We start from the raw sequence: 12,937 nt of genomic DNA, 5'->3' as shown, positions 1-12,937 counted from the left end.
CAACTACTGAGCCCACATGCCGCAACTACTGAAGGCTGTGCACTCTAGGGCCCACGTGCCACAACTACTGAGCCCGTGTGCTGCAACTACTGAAGCCTGTGCACCTAGAGCCTGTGTTCCGCAACAAGAGAAGCCACCGGAATGAGAAGCCCACGCACCACAATGAAGAGTAGCCTCGGGGCTTCCCTGGTGGTGGAATGGTTGAGAGTCCGCCTGCCGATGCAGGGGACGCGGGTTCGTGCCCCGGTCTGGGAAGATCCCACATGCCGCGGAGCGGCTGGGCCCGTGAGCCATGGCCGCTGAGCCTGCGCGTCCGGAGCCTGTGCTCCGCAACGGGAGAGGCCACAACAGTGAGAGGTCCGCGTACGGCAAAAAAAAAAAAAAAAAAAAAAGAGTAGCCCTGGCTCGCCGCAACTAGGGAAAGCCCAATGCAGAAAGCCCAAAGCCAATGAAGACCCAATGCAGCCAAAATAAATAAATAAATAAATAAATAAAACCAAACAAATAAATAAATGTGATAGTTTGCATCTACTAACCCCAGTCTCCCAGTCCATCCCTCTCCCTCTTGGCAACCACAAATCTGCTCTCTATGTCTGACTTCTCACTTATTTAAAAAAATCTGGTAATAACAATAATACTAACATTATTTTAACAGCAGAAATTATTATTTATTGGATTATATAATGTGCTAAGCAATTTACATATAATTTTTTGTTGAAATCTTACAACCGCCCTGAGTTAGTTATTATTATTAGCCCCATTTTACAGATAGGGGAACAGGGCTTGTAGAAGTTAAGAGAGATCCTCAAGGTCATCCAGTTAATAGAGCACAGGTGGTGTGTACACCCAGGTCTTTCTAACCCTATGATGCCTGTGCTCTTAAAGGTCAAGGTTAATACCACTGCTTCTAACATTGCTCTGTGCCAGGCATTATTTTAAGCACATTATATGCTTCTTCGATTATTCCCACTTTACAAATGAGGAAACTGAGGCTCAAAGAAATTAAATAACTTTCCCAAGGGCACAAGCTGGTAAATTGTGGAACCAGGGTTTGAACTCAAGAATTCCGGCTCTAGTTGAATGTTCTTAACCGTCAGAAAAGCCTCCCAGTCCTTGGAGACAGAGAAGCTATGGTGACCACTTAGGGATAAAATTACTTAACGACTCCCACTGCTGCAGGAGTGTGTGCGGTGGAGGGGATCTCTGGCTGGGCGCTGTCATGGAGTCTATTTGCTCTTTGCTCTCCTGTTTCCGGCTCACACCTGCCGCTCCGGGGCCTGGCCAGGGTGCTGGCCGCACGTAAGTCAGGCGCATGTGGAGCTGCTCTGCCGCTGAACAGGCTCTGGCGTACAGCTGCCTGTGGATTACATTCTTTTACGCGCACAGCATCAGAGACTGGAGCCTCCTCCTGCGGCCTGTCCCCAGACCTCAGGGCCATGAATACAGTGAGACCAGCAGTGAGACAGGAGAGGGCAGTGCCTCTTCCAGCTAGAGTAACTGCCTTGGAGGCCTAACCACCCCCATTTGCAGTTCTGGTCAGAAGCGTGGGTTTGTGTGTGAGGAAGTTGGGATCCTGACCTTCAGGACAAGATGATAATAGCTTAAACAATCAGAGGGCACTTTCTGGGATGTATGCAATTTTTCCACACACACACCAGCTGGAGTGGAGTGAGGAAAGCAGGGCACTGGGGAGGCAGGGTTGACACAAAAGCCTGAGTCCCGAGTTCATCTCTAATTTTGTAGCCAGTATCCTGAGGCTCACCTGGGGCCCTTCTGTTGTTGATACTGGCATCCCCATCATCCCCTCACATTCCCTGCTATTGACATGGACTGGTTACCTTGCTTCCTCTTCCTCAAATGGAAAGGTCTGAAGTTTCTATTGAACAGTAGGCCTCTTGCGGAGGAGGTAAGCTTCTGACACAGCTAGGGGAATGCCACTCCAGAAGCCCCTTGGTATCAATAATTGTACGAATCTGTGGATCTTAGAGGGTTCTATTCCTTCTAGTCTAATCTTGCCATGCTTACACACATCAGATTGTTTGGAAGGGTCTGGGAGATGGGTGGGGCAAATGCAAAAACGGGGCTGGTGGGGTTGAAAATCATACAGAAGGCTCACCCTCACACTCGCCCGCTACCTTTCAGGAGTGGGACAGGAGGACGGAGGCTGCTGTGCAGTGACAGAAACCAAGGTGATGTGACACACAGTGGTGGCAGGCCGTGATCGGTACCCAAGGGATCCACTTCTAAATCAAATGGCAAGCTCCTTGAGGGGCAGGAACTATATGTTATTCATCATTGTACCCCTAATATGCAGAATAGATCCTGGCACAAAATTGGCACTCAAGAAATATTTGATGAAAGGAAGTACTGAGACCTGCTACAATGTGGATGGACCTTGAAAGCAAGGCTAAGTGAAAGAAACCAGTCACAAAGGACCACCATATATCATATGATCCCATTTATTTATTTATTTATTTTTTTGTGTGTGTTTGTTTGTTTTGCGGTACGGGGGCCTCTCACTGTTGTGGCCTCTCCTGTTACGGAGCACAGGCTCCGGACGCGCAGGCTCAGCGGCCATGGCTCACGGGCCCAGCCGCTCCGCGACACATGGGATCTTCCCAGACCGGGGCACGAACCCGCGTCCCCTACATCGGCAGGCGGACCCTCAACCACTGCACCACCAGGGAAGCCCGATCCCATTTATTTTAAATGTCTAGAATAGGCAAATATATAGAGACAGAGTGTGGTTGTCTAGAGCTAGGGAGGATGGGGGGATTGGGGAGTAATGGCTAAGAGGTGCTGGATTTCTTGGTGGGGTAGTTAAAATGCTCTAAAATTGACTGTGGTGATGGATGTGAATATACAGTTGACACCTGAACAACCTGGGTTTCAACTACACAGGTCCACTTATATGTGGATTTTTTTTCAACAGCAAATACGCAATCTGCGGTTGGTTGAACCTGCAGGTGCTAAACCCACGGATGCAGAGCCATGTATATGGAGGTACTGTGTATATGGAGAGCTGACTGTAAGTTATACTTGGATTTTCCACTGCACAGAGGGTCGGTGCCCCTAAGCCCCTCCCTGTTCACTAGTCAACTCTACTCTGTAAATATACTTGACTAATTGATTTAGGGAAGCTGGGCATTTAAAAAATTATTATTTAGATTTTACTTTTTTAGAGCAGTTTTAGGTTCACAGTGAAATTGAGGGGAAGGTGCAGGGATTTCCCATATACCTCCTGCCTCCACACGTGCTCAGCCTCCCCCAGATCAACATCCCCCACCAATGGTACCTTTGTTACAATCGTTGAACCTACATTGAGACATCATCACCCAAAGTCCACAGTTTAGATTTACGATTCACTCTTGGTGTTGTACATTCTATGGATCTGGACAAATGTCTAATGACACGTATCTGTCATATATGATATAATACAGAGTATTTTCCTAAAAATCCTCTGCTCTGGCATTTTTCAGAAAACAAGATTTTTGCTATACTTCCACTTGCTGCCTTAGCTCAGGTTTTCAGTTAAATAAGTAAAAGTTAACTGAGGCATAGCCCAACGACCTCATCTGGTTAAAAAATGTGAATGACAGTGAAACCAAACACAGAAATTAGAGGGTTCTAACTATTTCTACCAAGTCTTCCTGGTTCTGGACTAACCTTGAAAACCTTCTTTTAGCATAAGTAATACAATTTATCCCTCCCTCAATTGGGCTTTATCACCTTCATGTTTTCCAGTCTCGAACTTCAACCCCCTTTATTACAAGTCGCTGTCAAACTTGCCCCATATTTTCTCAGAATTTCCTCTAGGGATATTTCTTTGTGTATGTGCCTGTGTGTGTGTGTGTGTGTGTGTGTGTGTGTGTGTGTTTGCCTCTTCGTCTCACCACCTCCCAACTCTATCTGCAGACCATAAAACTCCCCGCAGAAACCACCAAAGATCATTTGGTTTCCATTTGGAAATGCAGAAAGTATCATGTTTTTGGGCAAATCCCAAATAGACCCCTCTCCAAATGCCAGTTTTTTCCCTATCAGTTTCATTCTCCCCTAATGGTATGTTTGTTTGTATACAGTTCAGGTTTCTCTCAGAAGCCTGGGCCAAAGAGGGGGCTGAGTTGACTTCAAAAGCCCAGGAGACATACCTGGCTGCTTTCTGAGTGAGCTCCAGCGGGAAATCCGGGCACAGTAATTGCAGCAAGCAGTGATATTCCCTCATGGTCAGCAAATCTGGAATGGAAATGGATAGGAACACATTAGGTCTCTGCATGTGAAGTCACTGCTGTCTTTTTGATCATTTCATGGTTTTCAGACCTACTCTCCGTAGATCTGCTCTTTTAAAGGTGAGTCAGTGTTAAGGCTGCATTAGCCACTAACCCTCCAAGGGTGAGATTTTAAGATCAATATTTCTACAAAGTTTTTCCTGGATGGGAGGCACCCAGCTACAACATTTTGGCCAAAGGAGCTTCACTGGTTTGAAAGATGGTCGGGTAAGAAGGGGGAATTAGAGGGGTACCTTCATTAGCCTTCTTATGTATGCAAATCCACAAGAATGAGTCATTTCAGAGCTGGCTAAGTTTGCTGAAATTCTCTGGCATGGTAACATTCACCACAACATGCCCAAAGACCATCCACAGAACATCTGCAAGCAGTATTAAGACAAATGCAGTCTTGCAACGTATGGAGGAGAAGAATACAGCATAGCAACCCACAGACCTTCTTACTCTGTCATCCAGTACTGTGCAGGCTGGCTCCTTTTGGATGGCTGCACACAAATCTGGTCATCCTATTCTAGGAAGCCAAGACCAAGGTCCAAGATATACAATCTAGGCAACCAAGTGACTCCTGATATACAGAAGCAGTGTTTTGGGAGAGATGAGGCAGGATGAGGCTCTGTGACCCAGGAGAAAACCCAGAGAGGTAAATCTCAGGGGGGTTTATAGAATGCCAAGGGAGAGGAAATACACTGGTGTTTAAAAGTTGTTTTGTTACTGCATGTCCCAAAGCCAAGAGATTTTAGATCAGTCAGGCAGCTGCCATCCACAAGTATTCCATATACCAAAGCATTTCAAATATGGAACGACGTGCTGATGGTAAAGCAAGATCAAGCAACCCAGAAGCCCTCCTAACTGGGAGCATGAGTGAGAGGAGGGAATCCAGAGGGCATGGCCACATTTGGGGAATGAAGATGATGATCACAGGCACTGGGTTTCTTTGGACCTAAGTTAGCTCAAGCCACAGGAATCCAGATCTCCTGTCCCTGATAGTTTGGTTGATGCGTTTCCAAGATAAAAACCCCAAATCCCCAGGGACAGGCCTGGGTTCCTACTACTTTTTCATCAAGGCTCAATTCAAGTTGGGGGCATAGAGTTAGACTAACCACACTGCCAAAGTCAGGGACAACAAAGCGACAGACTCAGCGTCAATGTAGGTCAAAGGATCAAGATGGCTTTTGCGGCCTTTGTCTTAGCCACAGTGGGGTGTGCACTTTCCTCTCCTCACTCGCCTGACCTAGGGCACAGCCTAGTAGGAGGTTTTGTTCTTCAAGGGAAGGAGTAATAGCCACTTGTGGGCTCGCAGACTTGGGGTGAGGGACAGGAAAGACGAAAGGGAGAAAAGCCACTGAATCTAATATGTTCCCACTTTATTCTCACTTCAAAACCCCCTGTATAGAGAGAAGTGAGTTCTGGCAGGAACTAAATAAAGTTCTATCTTTGAATCATTAATGCTTTTTTTCCTTTCTTTCTTAAAATTAATTAATTAATTAATCTATTTATTTTGGCTGCACCCAGTCTTAGCTGCAGCACACGGGATCTTCATTGTGGCATGTGGGATCTTTAGTTGCAGCACGTGGGATCTTTAGTTGCGTCATGAGGGCTTCTTAGTTGTGGCATGCATGCGGGATCTTAGTTCCCTGACCACGGATTGAACCCAGGCCCCCTGCATTGGAAGCTTGGAGTCTTACCTACTGCACCACAAGGGAGTCCCCATTAATGCTTTTCTAGGCTAAGATTTGGTGGATGGATCTGATACCATTCTTAGGGGGGTCAAAGTATTTCACAGTTATTCATATTTATCCCCCAAATTATCTACAAGATATCCTCGGGAAGACAAACAGGGTAAAGGAAAATGAGAAGCCGAGAGAGTTGTATGACCCCCTTATTCAATCAAGAAAGACAGTGCTGGAAATCGATCTCAGCCTCCTGGTTTCCAGACCCTCAGCTCTCTTTTAGGTTCTTGATGATATTCTAACTCATGTGCTTCAAATACTTGCTTCCTAAGCATAGAAGAATGATTTACAAAAATAATTTTGTACTTCTCCAATGCAACAACAGTTCTTGGAAATACTAAATACATCAGAAAAACAGAATACATCCTGTTCACCACTTCTGGAACTTGACTATCCCCAATGTAAAGTGAGGAAGATAGTCAGGTAAAGAGATGAACGGGAAGTGCAGGCAGATAAACAACTTTGGCCAGTTTAATTGTGGAAGACAGCAGTTCTATTAAAGTAGAAGTAGGATAATATCAAGGCCAGATAATTTCAAGGGAGAGGCATCTGCCACTTGGAGACACTCCTGGGTTGTACAGTGGGTATTTGGGAGAATGGTGAGCACTAAGTGTTGTTCCAAAATCAGAACACTGATGAACAAATGGGAGCTGTCCTCCTCCTGTCCCCCTGGCTTGGGTGCAAATCTTGGCTCTGCAATTTCCCAGGTATGCAACCTTGGGCAAACTGCTCAATCTCTCTAAATCTCAGTTTTTCATCCGTAAAATGGGAATGATGACACCCACCTTTCAGGGTTGAAGTCAAGATCAAAAAAGATGATGTCAATAAAGTACTCAGCAGAATGTCTAGAACATAGTAACACCAAACAACAGGAGCTATTTGGTTTTGTTTTTAAATCCTGGGGGCAAAGGCAGGAGAGGAGGAAGGTGCTTCTTGCTGAGTGTAAATGCTTAAACCCCTTTAAAGTTTTTCTGCCTTGAAAATTCAGTCAGATTGCTTGAGCCGAACCTGGTTTTGAATACTCTTCTGCAGTCTGCATTCATTTAATGCCTCCTCCGTTCCCAACAAGCCAGCGGTCTCCCCAGCTCCAGAGGCTCACACTCAGGCATCGGTTAACCCTAAATGCTCCTGCCTATTTTGGGTTCTTTGGCTCTAAGAGCTCTCCAAGATCTCAAAGATCTGCCTTCCAGGCAGCCCTTGGTGCTTCAGGAATAACAGTAGTGAGACTGACTAGTCACTGAGCTCTGTGCTCAGGCTTTGAATTAGCTCACTTAACCTTCACAACAACCTCACAAAGTAGACTCTAGACTCTGGCATTCCCAGCCACATTTCACAGATGAGGGCGTGGAGGCATAGAGAGATGAAATCATCTGGTAAGTGAGGAGAGAAGGGTCCAGAGCCTGGGGGACAGGAAGGGGACTTGGCTTCCCAGAGCAAGATCCTAGGCTGGGGTCTAAGGGCTGGATGGGCTTAATTAACGATAATAATACTAACAGTTAACATTTACTGAGCACTTACTATGGGCCAGACGCTGATCTTCCAAGGGTTTTACCTGTGCCATCTCATCTTATCTAATCTTCACTATGGTTATTCCCATTTCACAGACAAAAACTCAGATCATGCTTAACTGCTGGAACTGGAATTCAAACTCTGGCAGTCTGGCTCCAAAGTTTACCCAACTAACATTTTCCGCACCTTGATCTTATCAACGGTAATGTGTGAAGGCTTAATAGCTTGTTCTCCTCCCCAAACAAACTGCAGGAACTAAATAGCTCCAGGTGAACTGGATCAAGGAGACAATTCAAGTGAATTGGGATTTTTCCATGTAAGAAATTAAGTCTGAAAGGTTCTAATTACTGTCAACAGGAAAGACTGCAGCTCCAGCACCACAGCCTTTGCTGAGCCCGAGGCCATGGGAAGGTGGGGGATGAGTACACCTGTGCTGGTGGCTACATAGCCATTTCTCATCCCCGCCCACCTGCTGGTGCTCTCCATCCTGGCAGGTGCAGGGAAGGTAAGCGGTGTGTACCAACAGATGCCTTCTCTGAAGGAATCCCCCCACAATTAGGAAAGCTTCAGCCAGCAGGTCCTGAAAGTTCAAAGGCAAAGACATAAGACGACTTTGGTATAAGATCAAAATCAGAACACTCCCCACAAATTGGTGCTACTCTTTTTGTGGGTGGTCAGAGCTGTTAAATTTTCTTATTCTAAACCTTGTAATAGTCCCATTGACTGTGTGGCTCTGGACCAGAGGTTTCTACACCCTCAATCCTATCATCTCAGGAGGCAACACAGTACAGCATTGTGGCCCATAGCATGGACTTTAGAGTTAGACTGCCTGGGTCCAAATCCAAGCTTTGCCACTGATTTCAAATTACTGACCTTTAAGTGCTCTATGCCTCAGTTTCCCCATCTATAAAGTGGGTATAATGGTGGTACCAACATCATTCAGTTGTTGTGAGCTAATGTTAAGAACTAAGAATAGGGCTTCCCTGGTGGTGCAGTGGTTGAGAGTCCGCCTGCCGATGCAGGGGACACGGGTTCGTGTCCCGGTTTGGGAAGATCCCACATACCGCGGAGCGGCTGGGCCCGTGAGCCATGGCCGCTGAGCCTGTGCATCCGGAGCCTGTGTTCCGCAATGGGAGAGGCCACAACAGTTAGAGGCCCGTGTACCGCAAAAAAAAAAAAAAAAAAAAAAAAAAAGAACTAAGAATAATAGCCCATCATAAGTGCTCTGTTAGTATTTGCTGTTATTATTTTAGATATAAAGAAACTAGGGTTTCTTTAAGGTTAATTACTTTTTCAAGGAGACAGAACTAGTAAGAGGAGGGAGGACTGAGATTCAGACATATGCCTGTCTAGCTCCAAAGGTCCTGCAAGTTCTACTCTAGCAGGTGTGATCTGGCTGGTTAGTGGGGGACTTGACTTCTGATGATAGGATTGTTTATGCCAGGTGATTGACAAACTTTACATCTAAGTTAAAGACTTATTGGGTTGACCAAAAAGTTCGTTTGGGTTTTTCTGTAACATTTTATGGAAAAACCCGAACGAACATTTTGGCCAACCCAGTATCTAAGTTAAACATACAGATACCCTCCAGTTGGGCAGGGCAGTTGGGTTAGTGCAGAGCACAGACTATGTAATCAGATGACCTGGCTTCGAAACCTGGCCTCCACTACCTAGCACCAGTATGACTTGGATAAGTTAGACAATTTTTCTGAACCTTGGTTTCCTCTTAGAAATGTGACTAATCACAGTACCTACCTAGTGTGATTGTTGTAAAAATCAAATGAGGTAATTTGTATATAAGGAACTTTTCTGAAAAATTAGCAAAATGCTCAATAAATGGGAGAATTATTTAATAATTATTAACTGGTTAAAACTTGAAGTCCTGAAATTAAGGCATCTTTGGCCTTAACGAAAGCCCTCAGCACAAGGCCTGGCATACAGTAGTAAATATCTGTTGAAGGAATGATTGAATAAAAACATGCACCGCACAGTGACCCAGATGAAAATTTGGAGGGACGAGTTTCTGGTCACTGTGTGAACACAGAGATGGGGGATCTCCAGGCACAGGAGGCATGACTGTAAGTTCAGGGCAGTGTGAGGAGGTGCCAGGAGCTGTAGTGCTGAAAATGGAAAACGTCCCGGTTGGTAGGTACCACAGCTCTCAGTGAACTCAATACATTATGGAAGGCGTAACTACATTCCATGGCCTTGCTGACTCCCAGCACTTTCTTATCAAGTGCTCAGTCCAATCAACTCGAGTATTTATTTTCATTGGAATAGATCACCAATTCTACCGTGAAAATCAGAAGCCGCCTAGGGTTTACTTCTTAGTGATTCACTTTACTACTGTTACAACTCTAGCTGGAGTTTTGAATACTGGAGTTTTCAAGATAACCAATCCCTGACTCAAAGTATTCTTTTCCTGGCTAGCCCTACTCTAATCCTAGAGAGTGATGGATTATTATTGGATGGATGGATTATTATTGGATGTATTATTATTGGATGGATTATAGTGAGGTTATTTGGCTAAGAAAAGTAATCTTGTCACAAATTACTGAGGCCCAATATATTCAAGGGCTAATTCGTTCTCACTTCCTCCTTTCTTGGAAAAGAAGGATTGAAGACCTTCTCTTATCTTTTCTACATCTGGTCTGCCTTCTTGCTGTGGAAATTCTGGTCTCTGAAGCTCTGTGGGGGTAGCTTAGTCATCTCTACATCCTCCTCTCAGACCACCACACGTGTCCACACGTTTGCTCAGAAGAACTGCGGCACTGTGTGGTTGAAGATTCAGATGCTTCCTGCTCTTCCTAGGAAATGGTGCCTTTTCCAGGGTCAGAGTGGTGTCACTAAAAGAGACCAGTGGAGGAGTGCCAGATGGAAGGAATGAGGGCCATACCTTTGTTCCTTACTCAGAGAAGCCTTCCCCAAAGCCTGAATCAAGGGTTTTTACCTCCAAAACTCTGGAGGATGAACTGGGGTTTACTCTGAGTTCATTTGCATGACTGCCTTCATGCTGAGGGCTGAGTGAGCTAGTGCTGAGACTGGAGCTGGAGATAATGAAATGCTACCAAGCCACGGAGAATCCCAGAGGACTGGACAACCTCTAGTTGGTTGGCTGCATGATCTCAACAGGAACTACCACAGAGGCCAGAGAACACCACAGTCCATGAGTGGACTCTCCAATTTTCAGCTGCAATTGTTTTTATATTCTTTTATGCAGGGGTTGTGAAGGCTCATTCCAAATGACACTCACCCCCAGACAGGCCGCTCTGCCAAGAGATGCTCGGAAGGACGTGGATAATTCAGGGCATGACCATACCACCCCTTCCTTTCCCCAGGGCACTGAGGCTTTGGTACCAGTCCACAGCTGAGTAAATACCTCAGTGCTACTCTGCAAGGAGGGGAAGGGAGAGAGGGAGAGTTGGGGGAGGGGAGAGGAAGGAGGCAGACATCTGACGGCTTCACTCCCCACGTGGCACTTGGTACCAAAAGTCACAGGAAGATTGCTCACATCCTAGGGCCATGTTCCTGTCAAGCAAAACCCCCAAAGAAGAGCAGACTGTGTTCTTCAATTTTATCTTCTTTGACAGCACTGTTGTTTTATATTGTAAATGGAGGAAAATGGTAATTAGTTTACTGAAAGGGAAATGATTTTATAAAAGGAATGAGAAGCAATGGCTTCCAATGACACCTGTGGGGTCATTATTAACACTATCCTTTGCCAACTCATTACTCCCCAGAGTATGTGTAGTGTGTTCAAACAGGGGCAGAAAGCCAGACTCTTTAGTTTTTATATTTGATTATGACTAAGCCCAACATCAAGTGACTATTACTTTTTGGCCAGTATATATGTTCTAGGCAAAGCACTAAATCAGATATAATAACAATTTCATGGCAATTTTTAGAATGAATAAAAGAAACTCCCCAGGAACTGTTTATATTATACAAAGGTTTAAAGAAATGTGAGCATTTCTAATCAGGGTCCGAAAATTCTTCCCCAGGGATTGTGTGTGGCACATAATGGCAATCTGATTGGGTTTTGGGGCTAACCATGGCCATCTCTAGCCACCACTGTGGGACTGAACCAGTGGGCTGGGCTGATATGTAAGAACCCTCTATACTGTGTATACACCTTGGGGTGTTACCTTCTCTTCTGTACATCCTGATAGGCTCCTGAGAGTTGGAGGACCAAGGCAAGGCTTGGTTCTGGGGGGAGGCACTGTCTTAGACAGCTTTGATAACATGAAACACAACAGGCTGCACGTGCCCAGGGTGGGAAGCCACGTGGCATTATGGAAGGAGGCCCCAGCCAGGAGGAAAGAAAGTCTCTCTTCAGCAGCAACAGGGCTAGCTACTCTGGCACAGGCGCACAGTCTCCTGACAGTTTACAGAGGAATGGAGGCAGCTTTGGACACTAAAATGTAGAGCAGGATCTTGGCACCATAAGCTCCCAAAGGGCCCAGCAGCCTATCGAGGAAGTTATTTCAAGCCTAGCATTGCACTACCATTTGCACTCTGATCCAGAGACCAACTAGTCCAGCCCTATCAGGTGTCGCTCCTTCACATTTTTGTTTGGAAATGGGAGGATAGGGTGTGCGCTTTGAAGCAGAGATTTCAGAGCTAAGGTGTAATTTTTATCCAGGAAGAAGCAGGTGCTGCTGTAACCTCCTGTGACCTGCTCCTGTTCTTAACTGAACAGAAACGGTCAAACAGGCACAAGAGTTGGACAATGAACTTCATTCCCGCCTCACGGGAAGTAAAGGTGAGAGGAAAATCCTGCCCTCTCAGTGGTGGTGTATCTGGAATACCTCACTCAATTTTTGAAACGGAGGTAGCATTTTAAAAAGAACTTGGTCTGAGTTCTGCAAAGAACTACTTACATGATACTGGCCACAGGTTTTCTGGACCTCCATTTTCTCACCTATAAAATAAGGATGTTGTGGTATGTGAGGGCTGAACAAAATTTTTGAATAGGTATACTTTTTGGAAGGTTTTTTTTTTTTTTTGCTGTACCGCACGGCATGCAGGATCTTAGTTCTCTGACCATGGATAGAACCCGGGCCCCCTGCAGTGGAAGCATGGATTCTTAACCACTGGACCACCAGGGAAGTCCCTAGACAGATATACTTTTTAAAAATGGAAATTTTATAAGGAACCTTAATGTATAACATAGATAAAAACAAACCTCTTCTTACCCAACTTTGTCCTCAATAGCCTTCACTGAGGCTAGAGGTGTGGGGATGAGGAAGCTGCGGGAGAAGGCCTGAGGCACTGCTTTAAACTCTGGGCTCTATAGAGGACTGTTTAAAAACCACTGGCCCGGGACTTCCCTGGTGGCGCAGTGGTTAAGAATCTGCCTGCCAACGAAGGGTTCGATCCCTGGTCTGGGAAGGTCCCACATGCCGCAGAGCAACT

General features: G+C 45.6%; 1 protein-coding gene across 2 annotated transcripts in view; it reads right to left on the bottom strand.

Moving 5' to 3' along the window:
- CSTPP1 (centriolar satellite-associated tubulin polyglutamylase complex regulator 1) overlaps nt 1-12,937 on the bottom strand; it is a 188,290-nt gene that overhangs the window by 18,734 nt on the left and 156,619 nt on the right. For both annotated transcript variants that reach the window (XM_060017398.1, XM_060017400.1), the window contains one exon: nt 4,149-4,233. In XM_060017398.1, the coding sequence (XP_059873381.1) occupies nt 4,149-4,233 (85 nt within the window). The remainder of the gene's footprint in view (nt 1-4,148; nt 4,234-12,937) is intronic.

The sequence above is a fragment of the Delphinus delphis genome, chromosome 8 (genome assembly GCF_949987515.2).
Source record: "Delphinus delphis chromosome 8, mDelDel1.2, whole genome shotgun sequence".
In the NCBI taxonomy this organism is placed as follows: domain Eukaryota; kingdom Metazoa; phylum Chordata; class Mammalia; order Artiodactyla; family Delphinidae; genus Delphinus; species Delphinus delphis.
Note: the sequence above shows the minus strand (reverse complement) of the source record. Positions and strands in the feature narration are given on the sequence as shown.